We start from the raw sequence: 18,952 nt of genomic DNA, 5'->3' as shown, positions 1-18,952 counted from the left end.
ATAACTTTTTTCTACATTTCTCCTTTTTTTTTTTTTTTACATTTCTCCTTTCTTAAAGTGATAGAAAATGCATATTAGCTCATATTCATCAATTTTTTTGTTTATATGATAAATCAAGCCATGTTTCCTCTCCCTCCAGTTTATTAATGATGATATAATAAGTATATAGATGTATTTTTTCCTCCAGATGCTTTTGAATTGGTCACGTGCATTTTTAAGTGAAAATCTTTTTCAACTTTTTTTTTTAACCCTATTTTCAATTCTTTCCTCCAAATGGCTTTTGGTTATTTGCCCAAATCAAGTTAACTCACAATTGGTGATTTGCCATATCCCATGGAAGTTGTTTAGGAAGTGGTACAGGATTTCAGTTTTGCAAAATGAAAGGAGTTCTTTAGATGGATGGTGGTGATGTTTGCACAACAGTGTGAAGATGCTTAATGTTGTGCTTAATGAAGGTGCTTAATGTCACTGAACTGTACATTTTAAAATGTGAATTTTGTCATATATATTTTATCACAATTAAAAGATAAATATATATTTTAAAAGCCACATACACACACAGAGCCTTGGCTTCCTGGAGGGTGTTAGAAGATGTTCAAGGAGACCAGTTTCCTAGAGGAGCGGCAGTGGGTACTGGTGGGCGAGCTGTCTAGACACTCTTTCTGAGTTGAAGAGGGGGCTGGTTATTGTCACATGGGAGAAACATTCCACTTATAGCATTGTTTCATTGCTTCATTTTCCAGTCACTGATTAGGTCTTCTGTGTTCCTTGGAGACTTCAATGCCACTGTCTTAAAAATGATAAATTCTCCAAGGAGAAAGGTCCTACAAGGAGCAGGACAGTCTCCAGGAACACTTATATGTGGAGTACCTAAGCAATATTTACATTGACAGCAGATTGGACTGCATGAATGAATATTTATTTATTCATTCATTCATTCTAACTTATTCCAATAAGGATTTAATTCATCAGATATTTATTGTTCACCCAAAATGTGCCACTTACTGTTCTTGGTACCTCAGATATGTCAGTGAACAAAACAGATAAAGATCTCTGCCTGCCCTCTTGGAGCTTACATTTTAATGGTAAGAGACAAGACAATAGACCTCAGACTGAGTAAATGATGTAATATGTGGAAGAAGGAGAAAACAGAGCAGTGTTAGGGAGATGAAGGCTGCCTGGGAAGAGGGGTAGATGGCAGGTTTCAGATTAAGTAGGATAGTCCAATAAGCCTGATGGAAGGTGTCATTTAAATGAAGGCTTGACTCTTTTTTTTTTTTCTTTTTTTTTAACTTTTTGAGAAACCTCCATTCTGTTTTCCAGAGTGGCTATACCAGTTTGCATTCCCACTGACACTGCAAAAGGGTTCCCTTTTCTCCACATTCTCACCAGCATCTGTTGTTTCTCATGTTGCTGATTTTAGCCATTCGGACAGGTGTGAGGTGGTTATCTTATTGTGGTTTTGACTTATGTTTCCCTAATGATGAGTGATGTTGAGCATCTTTTCACATGTCTGTTGGCCATCTGTCTGTCTTCTTTGGAAATGGAAAACTTTTTGAGGAACCTCCATACTGTTTTCCAGAATGACTACTCCAGTTTGCATTCCCATCAGTGGTGTAAGGGAGTTCACCTTTCTCCATGCCTCACTACCACCTTTTTCCTGTGATGTTAATTTTAGCCATTATGATAGGTATGAGATGGTATCTCACTGTAGTTTTGATTTGTATTTCCCTGATGCTGAGTGATGTTGAACCTCTTTTCATGTGTCTGTTATTCATCTGGATGTCTTTGGAAAAGTGTCTGTTCATATCTTCTACCCATTTCTTCATTGGATTATTTGGGGGTTTTTTTGGGTGTTGAGTTTGATCAGTTCTTTATAGATTTTGGATGCCAACCCTTTATCTGATACATCATTTGCAAATATCTTCTTCCACTCCATCAGCTGCCTTTTGGTTTTGTTGGTTGTTTCCTTCTCTTTGCAGAAGCTTTTTACCTTGATGCGGTCCCAATAGTTCATTTTTGCTTTTGTTTCCCTTGTTAGATATGTCAGAAGACATATCTAACAAGAAGTTGCTGTGGCCAAGGTCAAAGAGGTTGCTGCCTGTGCTCTTCACTAGGATTTTGATGGTGTCCTGTCTTATATTTAGGTCTTTTATCCATTTTTGAATGTACTTTTGTGTATGGTGTAAAAAAGTGACCCAGTTTCATTCTTCTGCATGTCACCATCCAGTTTTCCCAACACCATTTCTTGAGACATTTTTCCCATTGGATATTCTTTGCTGCTTTGTCAAAGAAAAGTTAAAAATACAACTATCCTAGGACTCAGCAATTGCACTACTAGGTATTTGATTTGAAGGGGCATATGTTTGATATCAATAATATCCAGATTATGGAAAGAGCCCAAATGTTGATTGATGAATGGATAAAGAAGATGAGGTATATATATATGTACAATGAGATATGAAATGAAATTTCATATAATGAAACTCAGGCGATCAAAAAGAATGAAATCTTGCCATTTGCAACAACATGAGAATGTATTATGCTAAGTGAAATATGTCAGTCAGAGAAAGATAAATACATGACTTCACTCATATGTGGAATTTAAGAAACAAAACAGATGAACATGGGGAAGGGAAGGAAAAATAAAATGAGATAAAAACAGAGAGGGAGGCATACTGTAAGAGACTCTTAACTATGGAGAACAAACTGAGGGTTACTGGAGGGAGATTGGTGGGTGAATGGGTTAAATGGGTGGTGGGTATTAAGGAGAGCACTCATTGGGATGAGCACTGGATGTTGAATGTACATGATCAATCACTAAATTCTACTCCTGAAACCAATACCACACTGTATGTTAAATAACTTGAATTAAAGAAAAATAAAGAAAGGAAGAATTGACTCATGCAAAGAGGAAAATGTTTTGAGGGTGTTTTCATGGCCATATAAAGAAGTGAGATAAATGGAGGGAAGACTCTGGTTAACTTACAATTCTGCCAGAGAGACAAAGGGAGTGTGCCTCTAGGCTTCTTATTTTTAACACTTCCTTCTTTAAAGTGTAGTATTTTACAACTTTCCTTTGAGGAACAGAAAACTGCCAATTATTTTGTTATGGAAGAAAAAAACAATTCATAGGGCTTTTAAGTCTAAAATATATTTTCATTCTCTGTGCATTCTTAGAGCAAATATGTCTTCTGCAAGTGGCCTATAATTAGACAACAAAATATAATTCTCCCTTAGGGATAAAAGATAAACTATAATAGGTCAAGGTTTAAAAGAAATGTGGGAAAATATCTCTCAACTCTAGAATTTCTCCCCTCAGAAGAAGTGTCTTACTCAAAAGTTTCCAGTATCAGTTCCAGCAAGTAAAGTGATGCTCACCTTTGCACGTGTACCTGTACCTTGAAATACTGCGTCAGCATGCCCAGTCTAAACTGACCTTTTTTGGTCTAGAACCATTACCTACCATTTATAATCTAGTCATGAACTAGGACTGCCATTCAGGAAAACTGGTATGACGGGCTCTTCTCTGATACTTATTTTCTCTTTTGAAACTGTGGATGCCCTCTAACCAGAGGGAGCCCTTCTTTAGACTTTAGCATATGGTCTAACTTGACCTTTCCACTAAAAAGCCCTTCTGGCATTAGAGGCCATGGGTAGAAGGGTTACAGCTGTGTTTGCTTTAAGACACATTTGGCCATTGCAGGAAAAGAGTCTCCTATTTGTGCATATTTTGGGATGAACTTAGCATATTAGGGTTTATCACAACCAGACGTCATCTTTTGTGATAGAAATACTGGCACATATCCTCAAGTTTAAACATGACTCCCTTCATTTTTTATTTTGTTGTTGTTCAGACTTCTTTCGAACCAGTTTTTTTCTTCTGTCTCTCCCTCCTTGTCAGTCATGAAACAACTATTTTTTGAGAATTTACTCTGTAATGAAGGCCTTGGGGATCAGTGGTGAACCTAAAGCTTACATATGGTAATAAGGAGTGAATTCTTTTTAAAGATTTATTTATTTGAGAGAGAGCACGAGTGTGTGTGCTTGAGAGAGAGAGAACATGCAGGGGGAGGGGCAGAGGGAGAAGCAGGCTCCCTGCTGAGTGAGGAGCCTGACATGGGACTCAGTCTCAGGATCCCAGTGATCACGACCTGAGCCAAAGACAGATGCTTAACTGACTGAGCCACCCAGGCATCCCGTGAGGTTTTTTTTTTGTTTGTTTGTTTGTTTGTTTTTTTTTTAAAGTTAGAAATTTACTTTGGGACGCCTGGGTGGCTCATTTAAGTGTCCAACTCTTGATTTTGGTTCAAGTCGTGATCTCAGGGTCTTAAGACTGAGCTCCACATTGGGCTGTGTGCTGGGCGTGGAGCCTGCTTGGTATTCTCTGTCTCGCCCTCTCACTCTTTCCCCCACCCTAAAAAATTTACTTTAAAATATTCAAACATCTTTTGAGTTTATTTTTTAGAGTTTTATGAACTGGATAAAATATAGGAGATGAAACAAATTCTAGAAATCTCTCATATTAATTGTAAAACATGTTCGAAGTCACTAATTTAGAAGTAGGTTTCAAAACCTATGCCAAATGTACTGTTTTTCTAAAGACATCATTTATTTACTCTAAATCTCTTAACTATCTTCTGTCAGAATTGTTACCATGTAGTATAACAACTGATTTGAGGTGTGTGTGGTTGTGTGTTTGTGTGTTAAACGTGGCCATTTGGGACGTACCTGGCTTTGAAGGCTCACCACCAGTCCAGTTTTCTTCTTTATCTCCCTTCATATCAGCTGATTTAGGCTGCTTGCCTACTAGCTACCAACATACCTAAGCTTTTTCTCCTGTGTTACACTATTCTCACTGATTAGAATTGTTTTTTTCTGTCAGTCCGTGAAAATATAACTCCTCATAATTGCTCATCTCTTCCTTGAAAATAGCTTTTATTGACCACCCCACCCTGTTGACCATAAGTGATTTCCTCTTTTATTAGTGCCTTTTGCTTCAGCACCTATCATGAGCAGCCATGAGATTACGGTAGTGTATTTGTGAGTACCTGATAGATATTTCGTTCATTCATTCAAAAACTGTTGACTGCCCACTCTCTCAGACATTGTGCTCTAGGAAATACAACAATAAACATGTTAGACTTGTGAGTCATGAATATGAGAATCTACTAGTGATACTGAAAAGTAAAGCAGAATGGTGAGTGTTGTCAGTCACAAGATAATAAGGGAACATACAGCTGACATGTCAAAGCCAGTCCTCAGGGGCCAGTTTGAGACTTGCTTCCAGTTTAGACAAGGTCTCTGCCAAATCAGTGGTTAAAGAGACACGCCTTCCCTTGTGATAGGAGAGGGAGAGAAAGGAAAATATTAAGTAGATGCTGGCAAATTAGTGGAAGAAAGTCAAAGAGTTCCTCTCTGAGGTCGTCTAGTTTTGAACAGGAAGACAAAATGATCTGCTAAGGAAATGGAAAGAGAGCTTATTTGGAGGAGCTCTCTATAGCTCCTATAGAGAGAGGAAGAGAGATGGCAGGAGACATTTAATAGTTACCAGGGAGCAGTGAGGGCTTGGTTCAAATCATAGGCCATGAATAATGACGCCTTTCATTGAAATCATAGGCTTTTCTATAGGAGCAATCTGCAAAGGAGTTTTGGTACCTATAGTGCAGAGGAGGCCAATAGGTGGAGTAAATGAAGGAGAATTCAAGATGCAACCTGCAGTTTACTGGAAAAGTCACTTTTCATCACTGACCTTCCATTTTTTCTGAACCCACGGATGATAATTCCCACTCCCAAGGTTGTTAGTATCTCAACATCAAAATGGTATTTTCATGAATTTAAAAGCATTTTAAACTACAAATAGTACTAGGTAATAGTTATGATCTTACCTATACGTTTGAATCAGTAACATTTTTCAGAATTTTCTGGGCTGAATGTATAAAATGATACAAAAACACCCCCCCATGGAAAAAAAAAAACCCCACACCCAAATCAAAAAGATCTTCAAATCCAATGTAAGCTCTAAGCCAGCTATAAGAATAAATAGGCTACCAATGATGTTGAAGAGAAAAAAGCTGAAAATAATCTTTGAAGGGCACTCTAACAAGAGGATGCTTTTCTGGGAATATGAAAACACAAAGGTTTAGATGTACAAAGATCAACTAAAAACATCCTTAGAAAGTATAAGTATATGCTTAGAATTATTACAATGCATTGAATGTTTTTATTAACAGGTTCTGTTTCTTTTCAAAAGATGCATAAAACATTTTTTTAAAGGCATTCAAAAATATTCTTTCATGCTATTTTTGTTATTTTAAAAAGTCAAACACAACACTACTGCTGTTTAGAAAATCTGTGTACAGTAAGTAGCCTATTGCCCTGTTCCCTTTCTTTCCATGGAGGCTGACTGAATGTCATATATGGCAAGGCTAAAGATAGAAAACACATACAAGCTGCCTCTTATTTCTCTTTCCTATGGAAATGTCTTTAATAAGTGCACTTGATACAGACTCCCTTTTTCATTCTAACTTCTGGGCATAATCCTCTGGAATCTAGCCCTGCTTGCTTTCCAGCATGCCTAATAGTCTGAATGTTTAACATTTTTAAAGGGTAGTTGTTCATCACAGGTTCTGGATTATCTTTTCACACACCATTTCTGTGCTTCTACTTACATCCCCCCAATTAATCCAAGTTATCAACTGACCTCTTTTTGATATAGAGCCAAAAAAAAAAAAAATGAGCAGTACTCCAACCCAAGAAGTAGCTGCATGACAAAATGCATTTGACAGTATGAAACTATTGCTGCTAGAGATACCTATTTATTAGTGATTTATAAGAGAATATAATTGATGTAGAATATGACCCTTTATCAAGCTGGAGGACCGTGTTTGTTACATTTCCACAGATCACCTTACATTGAAACTTTTGATCTGATTTAGGACCCACATAAGCAAAAATTTCCTCTCCCCTTTCCTGTAACTATTTAGCTCAGGTATTTCTTTCAGGCACTAAGTGAAGTAGACTGTTGGTCATGTTGGGACAACTGTCTAGTCCAGGAGACTGATTACTTAATTTGACCTTTCTACTGAAGGACATAAAGGGAGAAAAAAGGGAGGAGAATTCTATTTTTAAAAGGAAAATACGTTTGTTTTCTTTTTTTCAAAATTAGTAAACAAATATTGAAAGACAGGGGAAAGTAGGTAGTTACAGAATTTGTGTGCGTGTATTAGAACTTCTAGAAATCTTACATAGAATTCTGATGCTGAAATATAAGGAGGCAGGTATGGGGCAATGTGAGACAGTTTTCGCCCAGCAATATCCTGGATATGGGCCAGTGTAACCTTCCTAAGTCAAGGTGTTCCTGAAGTCTTGGATTTGGCCTCTCTGTCCTGTTCCTCCCTTCATCCACACCACAATTCGTGATTTGATGTTCTAACAGGAAGGTGGATGTTTGCTTTGGAAAATAATTTCTTGGGCAGCTTGGGTAGTGCAGTTGATTAAGTGTCCAACACTTGGTTTCGGCTCAGGTCGTGATCTCATGGTCAGGAGATTGAGCCCCAAGTTGGCCAAGTTGGCCATGCTTAGTGAGGAATCTACTTAGGAATCTCTCTTTCCTTCTCCCTTCCACGGCCACACTCAGATGTGTGCACTCTCCCTCTCTCTCTCTCTCAAATAAATAAAAGTTTAAATTTAAAAAAAAAGAAAAAGAAAGAATTTCTCCATCACAGTGTACTGCTGAGCACCATGAGGCAAGCTTCACTGACTTTGCTTTGTTATTTTGGCCTTTGATGCGAATGTGGCAAGTAGGAAGTGGACTCTGGCCCCTCTTACCAGGTCATCTTTATGTTGCCAGCTGCACTTTGGGGTTACATATTTTCCCACGTCAAGGGAAAATTGGTAGGGATTAGAAATTTAGAGTAAGTTTTTCTTGGCTATCATATTCAGTAATTTTGACAAATTCTGTAATTTCATTTTTTTTAAAGATTTTATTTATTTATTTGACAGATAGAGATCACAAGTAGGCAAAGAGGCAGGCGGCGGGGGCGGGGGTAAGCAGGCTCCCTGCAGAGCAGAGAGCCCTATGTGGGGCTTGGTCCCAGGACCCTGGGATCATGACCCAAGCTGAAGGCAGAGGCTTTGAGCCACGCAGACACCCCAAATTCTGTAATTTCTAAATTTATGCTTAAAGTAGCCTGTATTTCATGTTGTTTAATTTTTGTTTCATCCAGGATATATTTTTTTAAAGATTTCATTTATTTATTTGACAGAGAGAGATCACAAGTAGGCAGAGAGGCAGGCCGAGAGAGAGAAAGAGAGAGAGAGAGGAGGAAGCTGGCTTCCTTCTGAGCAGAGAGCCCGATGCGGAACTTGATCCCAGGACCCTGAGATCATGACCTGAGCCGAAGGCAGTGGCTTAACCCACTGAGCCACCCAGGCGCCCTTTTTTTTTTTTTTTTTTAAAGATTTTATTTATTTATTTGACAGAGATCACAAGTAGGCAGAGAGGCAGGCAGAGAGAGAGAGAGAGGAGGAAGCACATCCAGGACATTTTTAACCATTAATTTTTTTTCAAGCGAAGTATAGGTTTCTTAATTTCGTGACAGTAATAGCTGGCATAAGTTTAGTTAAATGTTAGTAGAGTTACAGAAAATGAATGTGACATAATTATTACCTGCTGAGTAAATTATATAGTTTTAATTTTTAGTTGCACAGTGCCATCTACTGGATCTGTGTACAAAAACACCGTTATATTTTCTTCAGTTGTGGTGGTTTGGTTATAATCAACTTTTAATATTGAGGTGCTTTCTGATACTCATCTTTAATTTAAAAGAGAGACTATCTAGCAAGACCTGTGTATTCAAACTTTTCTTAGTTATACAGATGCCAAAACAAAGCACACACGCTACAAATCATAACAGTTCTTCACTAGGGATCTATCTACGTTGTATTTCATTTTCTTTGAGTATCTATTTTTGCTTTGGGGATACAATCCAATTGCCTTTTATGCTAAAGAACTTTTATTAATGATTATCATATATCTTTTCCTTCTATTCCTACCTTACTCTTTTAATTGCATATTTGCATGCCTGTTTATTTAATGTCTTTTCTATCCTGACAGACTGAATGCCCCACCAAGGCGCATAATATACTCAGCACCTACTGTACAGATGTTACAGTTACCCGAGAGAATGGCAGGAATACTTGGAAAACTGATAATATATTGATATAAGAAAATTTTAAAAATTGTAGTAGTAGTATGAAGGAGTTATTGATTGATACATCTTGTTGTCTACTCCTTTTACTTGGAAAAATAACCCAGAAGTTTTTTGTTTTGTTTTTAAATCACTGATATCATTTTAACACTGCACCTCATTTCTCAGTGAGTTATATTCTTTCCTGTGGTCCTGTGTGGAGCATGGTATTATACATGCACAAAAAAGAGAGAGATTTCATTCAGTTAAAGCATCTTAATTAAAATTAGTACCAATAAAGGACAAGTATACCCCCGGTAATTGAAAACTACAAGTAAAAGATTCAAATATTATCCTTCCTTTTCCTTGCTTAGCTTCCATCTTGTATAAACTCATGCCACACAGGACCAGAACCAAGAATAGCCAGATGAGGCTTTTAGAGCCAGTCTCTCCACCCTTCACTTTTTCGTTTAAGAGAAGAACAGAAAAGAAAGAGCAGGCAGGAATATACTAGAGGCAAAAAGATTAAAGCACATTTATAAACAAAATTATAAAATCTAAAAATGTTAGTGAAGTAAATATGATATAATATACTTGGTGAGGAAAAAAAAAACTTGGAGTTTTGGGAGAAGTAATTTTATTTTTTTTAAAAAGCTGTATACACTAAAGTTGAACTCAGAAGGAAAGTGAGATTAGCTATTTATGAGCTCATGCAGACTACTGTAGAGCAGATAAGCAGACATCTGGAGAGAGCAAAGAAATTCTCGGATAGTTTTCAGCATGGCCTGAGAGAGATGAAATAAGGCAGTGTAATTTAGAAACCCTTGTCCTGTTGCCCCAAAAGAAATGTAAACAGTTAAAAAGCTTTTAACATTCTTTACTGTCACCTCAATTGTCTGAAGACCTTACTTACCTATCCATCATCCAGTTTCGAAAAGACTGAAAATAGAAAAAAATGTATTTAACAGCCTAGATACAGTCACTATTGGAGTCCAGTTTATTACTACACATCCATTTTTGGTTCTGCAAGTTTGAATCTGCCAGGACTGGAATGCTCAGGTGTTAGTTGCCGACAGTTTCATGGTAATTTTAGGCTGGGTCTGCCTTTGGGTAAGTCATATCAGTAAAAATAAGGTTAATTTTCCTCCTATTACCTCTGCTTTGTCTGGAAAATAATGGCATCATATTTCTAAAGTCTCCCAGGGAATTGATTCTAGTCTTTGAACTCTCAAAACGATGAGAATAGTAAAGTTGGCTGGAGTGCAGACAAATTGAAGACTTTATTCCTGGTTTAATTCTTGAAAGCATCTTCTGATCTCAGAGGTAAAGCTGTAGAACAGAACAACAAAAGCATGATAGATAATTGGAGTTTTGATCTAGAAAAAGCCATCTCATTATTACATTTTTGTTATCTTTCACTTCTTACTCTAATTCTCCATTCTCCGTCCTGAGAATTTCTGATTGGGACATGCATCTTTTTGTTTGCTTTCTTTTTGTCCCTTCAGATTAATTATTATTATTACCAGCTAAAGAGGACAATCAGTCACTTGTCATTTTTTGCCTCTCAAACACACAGTTCGTATTAAGAAGTATTGTATGTGTCCATATTTCAGTATGTGTACATTTAAGTCAAACGTGTGGGGAGGGTTTTTAAAATCTTCTGTAGCTCTCAGCTTTAACCATTAGATTATATCCATTGGATTATATCAGAATTTCCTGGAAGGTAGATTTCCTTCCTTCTATATCATTTTAACAGTGGTAGTTTATGGAAACGAGTCAGCTAATCAAAATGTTTATATAAACAAATGCCTTTAGAAACTCAAGTCTATAACTATAACCTCAAACGATAACTCTGTCATTAAATACACTCTCTCCTGAGCTCAGTGATTTTGAGAGAGGAAAGGTGGTTCTGTATAGGTATGACAGCAACAATTACTTTTTATTCAATAATTTTGTGCCAGGCACAGTGCTCGGTACCACACATGAATCTCTCATTTAATCCCTGTCACAATCCTACCAGTGGGGCACCAGAGCTATGCCTATGTTAGGAATCAGAAGAGACCCTATATGAGAAATCCAATTCATTTTCTGGCATCCTTGAGGCAGGAGGACGGGGAGAGGACAGTGTAGGGGAGAGGGCAGTGCAGAAATGGTAGGGAGTAGTCCTGAATTTTTTTTTTTTTTTAACGTTTCCCGATTCTTTTATACATTATACTAGACCTGGTTTCTGTTTTTAAGATCTTATTTATTTGACAGAGAGGGAGAGAGAACACAAGCAGGAGGAGTACCAGGCTGAGGGAGAGGGAGAAGCAGGCTCCCGGAGGAGCAGGGAGCCTGACGGGGCTAGATCCCAGGGTCCAAGGATCATGACCTGATCCAAAGGCAGACCCTTCACCAACTGAGCCACCCAGGTGTTCCTATACCAAACCTGTTGTTGTTCTTATTTTTTCTGCTGTGAGACCTCACAACTCATTTCTGAAACCTCAGTGTGCATTAGTTTTCACACTGAATATCTGGACAGGGACAAACAGTAAATCTCAGTTTTCTAAGTTGAGTAGAAAATGGCCTTCTGACCCTGGCTCATCCGCCGCCTTCCTCCTCTGCAGGTCTCCATTAAAAAGCAGTCTGGTTCATTTACATCCTTTTTTTCTTTTTTTTTTTTTAAAGAAAAACTTTGTTAATGTGCCAAACCCTGTAATTCTCAAGCTTTTCTAGAAATGTTATCTTTAAGGGAGATTTATATAAGCAAGAAGAATCTTTGTGGTTTTATTCTGAAAGCCAAAAGAGTTGAGAAACAAGGCAGACTAATGCTGAGCTTTTTCACTTTCAAGCTATAAAATGGTTTCTGTATATGTTTATGAGGAAGAAGCAATTGAAACATTTATTTTTTCAGTTCTGGCAAAGCATGACCAGTGACTTTGAGAGTACATCTTGTCATAGGATAAAGAACGAGAAAAGGCAGAAAAGTGAACATTATTGTATATTTCTTCATAGAGTTGCATTTTTGAAGAAACATTTTGTATTTTTTGATGGGACTATCTAAACAAACTAGAGCTCTATCCAGACTAGAGCTTTTAAAATGAGACTCAATTCACTCTTTTTTTTTTTTTTAAGATTTTATTTATTTATTTGAGAGAGAATGAGGGGGAGAGAGAGAGAGAGCACGAGAAGGAGAGGGTCAGAGGGAGAAACAGACTTCCTGCTGAGCATGGAGCCCCATGCAAAACTCGATCCCAGGACTCCATGATCATGACCTGAGCCGAAGGCAGTCACTTAACCAACTGAGCCACCCAGGCGCCCCACACTTTCTTTATTTTTTACCAATAATATTACAAACTTAGCAAAATATGTGATATAAGGTGTCCAGGACATTTTTAACATGTGCTTTATTAAATACTATTGGCATTGTTATATTTTCCTCTCTGTCTTCACATACAAATAAATCTATATATGGACATATACAAAAATATACATATATACTTATGTCCTTATTAATGAGATAAAAATTCTTCGTTTGGGTATTTCTTTGAATTCAGAAGGTAGCAAGAGAGTCATCTTTACACTCCTGACGAACACCAAGAGTTGAGTTCCTTAATGAATGCCATTAGAAGACTTGCCAAATTACAATTATTGCACAGTATTTCTGAAGTACCTTGAAATCTTATACCCACCTATCTCATCATTTTACTTGCTTTGCATAGACTCCCCTTTATTTGGTAAATCATGGAGAGAATGGACCAGTCAGATGCAACAGGTGCAAAGCCTACATGTGCCCATTTATGCAGTTCATTGAAGGAGGAAGGAGGTATCAGTGTGGATTTTGCAACTGTGTGAACGACGGTAAGTGGTGCCAATAAATGCTCTTAGTAAAGCTCTTTATTAGTTGAAATATATTGTATTTCTTAGCTTAGGGGAAAAATATATATGTTAAAGCTCTTAGTTATACCTTAGCTTTTCCTAAATACTGATGAGCTCACATTCAAGAATAACTCAGAGGAATAGCACAAAGAAACAAAACAAAAACTCAGTTTTATCATCTGTAAACATGGGAGATAAAACTTTATTTTGCCTCCAAATGAGCCTTTGTGGAAAGGGATTGAGAAATAAAACTACTTACCTACTTTGGAATTTTATAAGAAACACAGCATCTTCTGTGTAGGAAGTGGTATGCACGACTTTATGCATTTATATGAGGCTGAGAGGGGCGTGGAGGTCCCAAAGGGAGAATGTTCTGGTTGGTTTCTTTCCACAGATTTTATAAAGAAGAACTTTTATTTTATCTGTGTTTACAGATGATGAGTTTTTTTTTTTTTCTCTCTGTCTTTATTTCTCTGAGTTATTACTGAATGTGAGCTCAACAGTATTTAGGAAAAGCTCTAGTGTAACTAAGGGCTTTAACATATGTATATATCATTTTGCCCCTCAGGTATGAATGTTGGAATGTTTAAGAAGGAAAAAAATAGGGGCACCTGGGTGGCTCAGTGGGTTAAGCCGCTGCCTTCGGCTCAGGTCATGATCTCAGGGTGCTGGGATCGAGTCCCGCATCGGGCTCTCTGCTCAGCGGGGAGCCTGCTTCCCTCTGTCTCTCTCTGCCTGCCTCTCCATCTACTTGTGATTTCTCTCTGTCAAATAAATAAATAAATAAAATCTTTAAAAAAAAAAAAAAAAAAAAAAGAAGGAAAAAAATATTCTGAAGGCCTTTTCCAGATTCTTTATATTTTCACTTTGATTCCAATGTGAATTGACTGATGTTGAAAAATACTGCAAACTCGCTCAAAACAACTTACAGTCATTATATTCGTAACACGTCTGTGTTTTTACTTTTTGGTGCTCAATAAAGCATATACTCAGCCTAAAACATTCCCACATTCATTTACATTTCTAGAGTTTTTCTAGAACCATGTGATAATTATGAGAGCATGAACTTTCTACATGTTTTCCTCTGTTCCTTATCTTCATAGACATGCTTCTCTGCAGGTCGTTAAATCTGAAGAATGTATAGCACTTTGTCTGCCCAGGAGCCATGTTTCCTATGGCTGCTGGCTACTCCCTACTGATAAGGGAGCTAAGGCACAGCTTTCTGCCTCTGTCATTGTCATTGCATTCATGGCAACTCTGTGAGTGTTCTCTGGTGGGAGAGCTCCTTGTTTCCCTACCTCCTTATTATGTAGTCCATGGTGTTGTCCAACGTAGAGTGCCGGACACTAGTATTGTGAGTCTTTCTCACCAAAACTTTGGTCAGTTCTTAAAAATGCCTTGCTGTAGAGTGGAATCATTGGTTTGTAGCCTCATCTCAAAAACTGTGGTTATCTTGGAATGTCTCTCTCCTTGTTACAGCTGTGGCATCAATTCAGTGCAAACTGGGTATCCCTGTGAGACCAGATTCTGTTGGTTCTCCACCCATACAGATCTTCTCTAAGGAAGATCTTATTCCTTCCTGCACCCTGGATGAAATCTGCAACCAGATCATTAGCCAGCACTCAGTCTTGGCACCTGGATTTTAGCAGCCCTTTTACAACTCATTTCCTTATACTTTAGTTTTGTGAGGCAGAGACCACCAAGGTCACCAGCTCCTCAGTGTCTTTAGCCAAGCTCTCACCTTTCTTAGGAAGATGATCAGAAATTTATGTAGCTTTTAGATCCAGGACCCTCAGGTTGGTGTGACATCCTGGTGTCACACTTGAAGTGTCAGCTCAGAGCCCAGTTATTTCCTGGTAGAAAAAAACCATTCAGAATTCTTATATCTCTACACAATAAATTCCCTTCCCTTGGGTATTCATTCCTAGGAGGCTTCCATGTTCACTTTCCAATAAGGTTATTCATACTAGGCTCAAATATTTGTTCCTAAAAGGAGCCAGACTCCTATAGATTTAGGATACCTGCATTCTTCATTTAATTTTAAAGAAGACAGAGGTTTATTGAAGTCGGAACCCAGCAAGCTTGGTCACATGGTTTCACTCTATTTCCCTTCACAGTGTCCAGAGATTGCACAGTGGGAAGCATGTGAGATCAAAAGGCATGAAAGAAGACAAGTGTCATTTGGCAGTGCATTATTTACCATGTGCCTTGAATTTTGTTTTATAAAAATGAAAGATATTAAATGCTAATGGATGTGAAATTAATTTTAAAGGGAAAAATTTCACATGTTACATGTAGATATGTGAATGAAAATGAATTATAGTTGATACTATGTAGAAATTACCACACCATTATCCTAAATAGCCAACATAACATCACCTGCCTCGACTAAAAGTAACAAAATTGCAGGTTTAGGCCCTCATAGTTCACTTATCTTTGCTGAGACTGTCAATTTCCCACTACTATAATCTTTAAAGACATTGAATTTTCTGAATTCTGAGATCCATACGTACATATGAATGTTATAAAATATGTTGTAAAAGACATGGCCATGTTATAGTAAGAAAACAGAAAAATCAATTCTTGGTGATTGTTTTTAAGTCCCGTCTACAAAAAAAAGGTCTTGTAATTCATGTTGGTTCCCAATGAAAAGAAAGAATACTGAGTTGTTGGTTTTAAAAGAGAACGCATTACTTCTGTGGTTTTACAAATGAAGATGTTGCTCTTTATAAAATGCTGAAAACCAGAGCATTGCTGGTTATTCTAAGTGCTTCTATTGTCAGTGGTTTAATAGCCAGCCCTATTAATCTCAAGGCAACAGAAGTTTGTTTTCACAGAGATACCAGGCCATATTTGTCCAAGTGTTCAGTGTGTGACTCATAAGTGTTCCTGTGCTGTTGGATGACTTCCAGGTCGTTGCCAGAACTAACCTCCTTAGACATTTGAATCAAATTAAGAGTTCTCAGCTGAGATCTTAGTGGTATAGTCTTTCCCTAATACAGTAATCCTCTCCACTCTGAAGTCCAAACATTAAAAGATTACCATGCAAACTTTCCGTGGCTGAAGACATCTAAAGGATAATAAATATTGTAGTTAATAGTAGAGTCCAAATAACCAATGATTATTTCTGTTAGGTATATTGAAAATTAAGGTAGTTAGTAAAGTCAGAATTCCTTTTAAAGGAGGTAATTAAATAGAATTGCATTTTCTTTGTGATAATTTAAAAACACGAGCACTTTTATCTCGTTTCTTCACAATGGTCTAAACCATAAATGTTATATGTCATCGGTAACTTGCAGGAGAGTCAAGAGGATTTTTAGAAAACCTTTGTACTTTCCACACATGCTTTTTAAATAGTGGATATTTAGAATATACTGCCTCCTAGCTTTAAAATACCTTTTCCCCCTCAACTACTTCTTTTCCTCCCATAATAAATTTTAAGAACTTATTAAGTTGTCTGTGTTATGAAAACAAAAGGTTTCCTTTTTTATTTTGTTTTTATTAGTTCCACCATTCTATTTCCAACATCTGGACCACATCGGGAGAAGGCTGGACCACTATGAGAAGCCAGAGCTATCTCTAGGATCTTATGAATATGTTGCTACTTTGGATTACTGCAGAGTAAGTGTTCCCAGGACTTCCAAGTGTTTATACGTTGATGTCAAATTCAAGTGAATAACTTTCATATGTAAAGAACTGAATCTTGATTCACAAACAAAGCATTTTGGTGGTGTCATAGGGATATAGAAATGCCTCAGACACAGATCAGGGCTTCTAGGCTGTTAACATGATTAAATTGCCAAGCTATTCAGAGCAGTGATTATTTTTAAAAACTAAAAAGTGGTGCCAGAAATAGAAAACAATAATTTAATTTTTATTTTATAATAATATAATTAATTTTTATTTCCCTATCAGATAAAATATTCAGAGTTATTAAAGCAACAGTTCCATATAGTGCCTCAACCTTATTTGTTTTGTCAGCAATCTCAGGAAATTTTCTCTTCCAAGGCAGATGCTCAGCCAGTATGGTCAATAGGACTAGGACAGGTTTCTCTACCTCCTTTCTGCACATCAGTTGTCACCATAATGATTTAAAGCTCTTAGAATTCTCCTTGGACTATGTGGGAGCCTGGGGTTCTGGCCTCTGGTTTCCTTGCTTTAAAATATTAGCATGAGACTCCTCCCCATATCCTTAATCTAAAAAATTAAATTAAGAAGTGTAGCTTTCCTTATAAGACCATTAACTGTTGGCCTCTATCCTATCACCTCAGCCATCTTTTCCATTGTACAAAACACTCACCACATACTCTGAACTCATCACTCCTTCTTAGAACTCCATGCTTTTAGGTAAGTTGGTTTGACCAGACTATCTTTGCATTCTCCCGCTACATCTCTATGTAATGTATGTTCTGTAACACCTGGCTGAAATTTTATTTTATGTGAGTGTATGTGCAAGTGTGCACATGAACAACTTTCTTTGGCTTCATCATAGTGAATATTTACTAAATCTCCTATTTGTTTTTTTCACATAGAATTTGGTATGTATATTTGTTTTAGCAATTATCCCCATGAAACTTACATCTTGTTAAGTGTTTTCTCTCTTCATAGATTTTGATATCCTTGGTGATAAGAATCTTGTCCTGGCTTTCTTTATGGCATCCACCACAGTGTCTAGTACAGGGAAGACAGTTAATCAGTAAATGAATGAATGAATGAATGAATTGGCAGGTCTGTTACTATTCCCAGGGCTGGCTATGTCCCTTTTCCAATGTCACAGTGAGAGCGACATCATTATGGGCAACTCACAGGGCTTTAAAATTCTTTAGTGATTTGGAAATGTTTTCTTGGGTATCAGTTCAGATTTCAGCTTATATCTGAAGTACCACAGGTAGACCTGAAGGAACAGAGTCATTCTGACTGCTTTTCTTACTTCCTCTTCCAAATACGAATGCTTACTGATGCCCAGTTCTCAGAAAGCAGCCTCCGACCCACAGAATTCTATAACAGATGTTTGCAAGGGGACCAGTCTACATTATTGAGTATAAATTACAAAGAACATGTTTCCTAAATAGAAGGTTTTTTTCAATTGATTGGATTTAATTTTTTTTAGTTAATGTAACTTTTACATTTATTTTAGTGTTTTGTATGATTTTTCTACCACATTACATAGAGTTAGTTATTAAAGAAAATTTAAAACTTTATTAATTCAAAATGTTACATTTAAACATATTTTGAGAAACATAAGAACATTTTTAGTGTAAATGCTTTATATCAAATGAAAAATTCCTGAAGTACCAACTACTTTTAGGCAGTTAATTTGTTCTTTATTGCTCTTGGCTGAAGGTGAATTTGGAAATGAGGGTCTAAGTAGACCATAAATATTCAAGTTCTAATTAAATATAATAAAGCCATTATAACTAGTGATGGAAAATTTATTGATTGATCTTTACAACCATAGTATAAATATAACTATGCTCTCAGTTTCTAGTTTTCTGCCAAAAAGGCCATATTATCTTGATCTTATGTTTTTTTAGTAGAAACTCAGGCAGAGAGTCAAGTCTATTTCTGGGAACAAAAGTTTCAGTATCTTCAAACTCTGTTATCTGGAAATGTTCCAGATGTCTAATTGATGGGAAATTTCACACAACAGGCAATGAACCAAATAGACAAAGAAAAAAAAGTACATTTTAAAGATTTTTTTGTAAGCTTAATCTGCCTTTTATTATTCCAAGTAAGATTTAAAATAAAAGATGGTTTAAGTATCTTCATTTTTAATTATAATTCAAAATGTAAATAAAGTATAATAATGAGTTGCCTTAGGGATTTGGACAATGAAAAAGAGCTTATTTAATTTGTACATGTGTTTTTAACACCATGCAAATTTAGAAATACAAAATTACATT

At 36.8% G+C, this 18,952-nt stretch overlaps 1 protein-coding gene across 4 annotated transcripts in view; it reads left to right on the top strand.

Annotated features, from left to right (window-relative positions):
* Positions 1-18,952, top strand: part of SEC24D (SEC24 homolog D, COPII coat complex component) — a 107,464-nt gene that overhangs the window by 48,810 nt on the left and 39,702 nt on the right. For all 4 annotated transcript variants that reach the window (XM_032333283.1, XM_032333285.1, XM_032333284.1 and 1 more), the window contains exons 9-10: positions 12,893-13,031; positions 16,555-16,670. In XM_032333283.1, the coding sequence (XP_032189174.1) occupies positions 12,893-13,031; positions 16,555-16,670 (255 nt within the window). The remainder of the gene's footprint in view (positions 1-12,892; positions 13,032-16,554; positions 16,671-18,952) is intronic.

The sequence above is a fragment of the Mustela erminea genome, chromosome 2 (assembly GCF_009829155.1).
Source record: "Mustela erminea isolate mMusErm1 chromosome 2, mMusErm1.Pri, whole genome shotgun sequence".
NCBI classification, from domain to species: Eukaryota; Metazoa; Chordata; class Mammalia; order Carnivora; family Mustelidae; genus Mustela; species Mustela erminea.
Note: the sequence above shows the minus strand (reverse complement) of the source record. Positions and strands in the feature narration are given on the sequence as shown.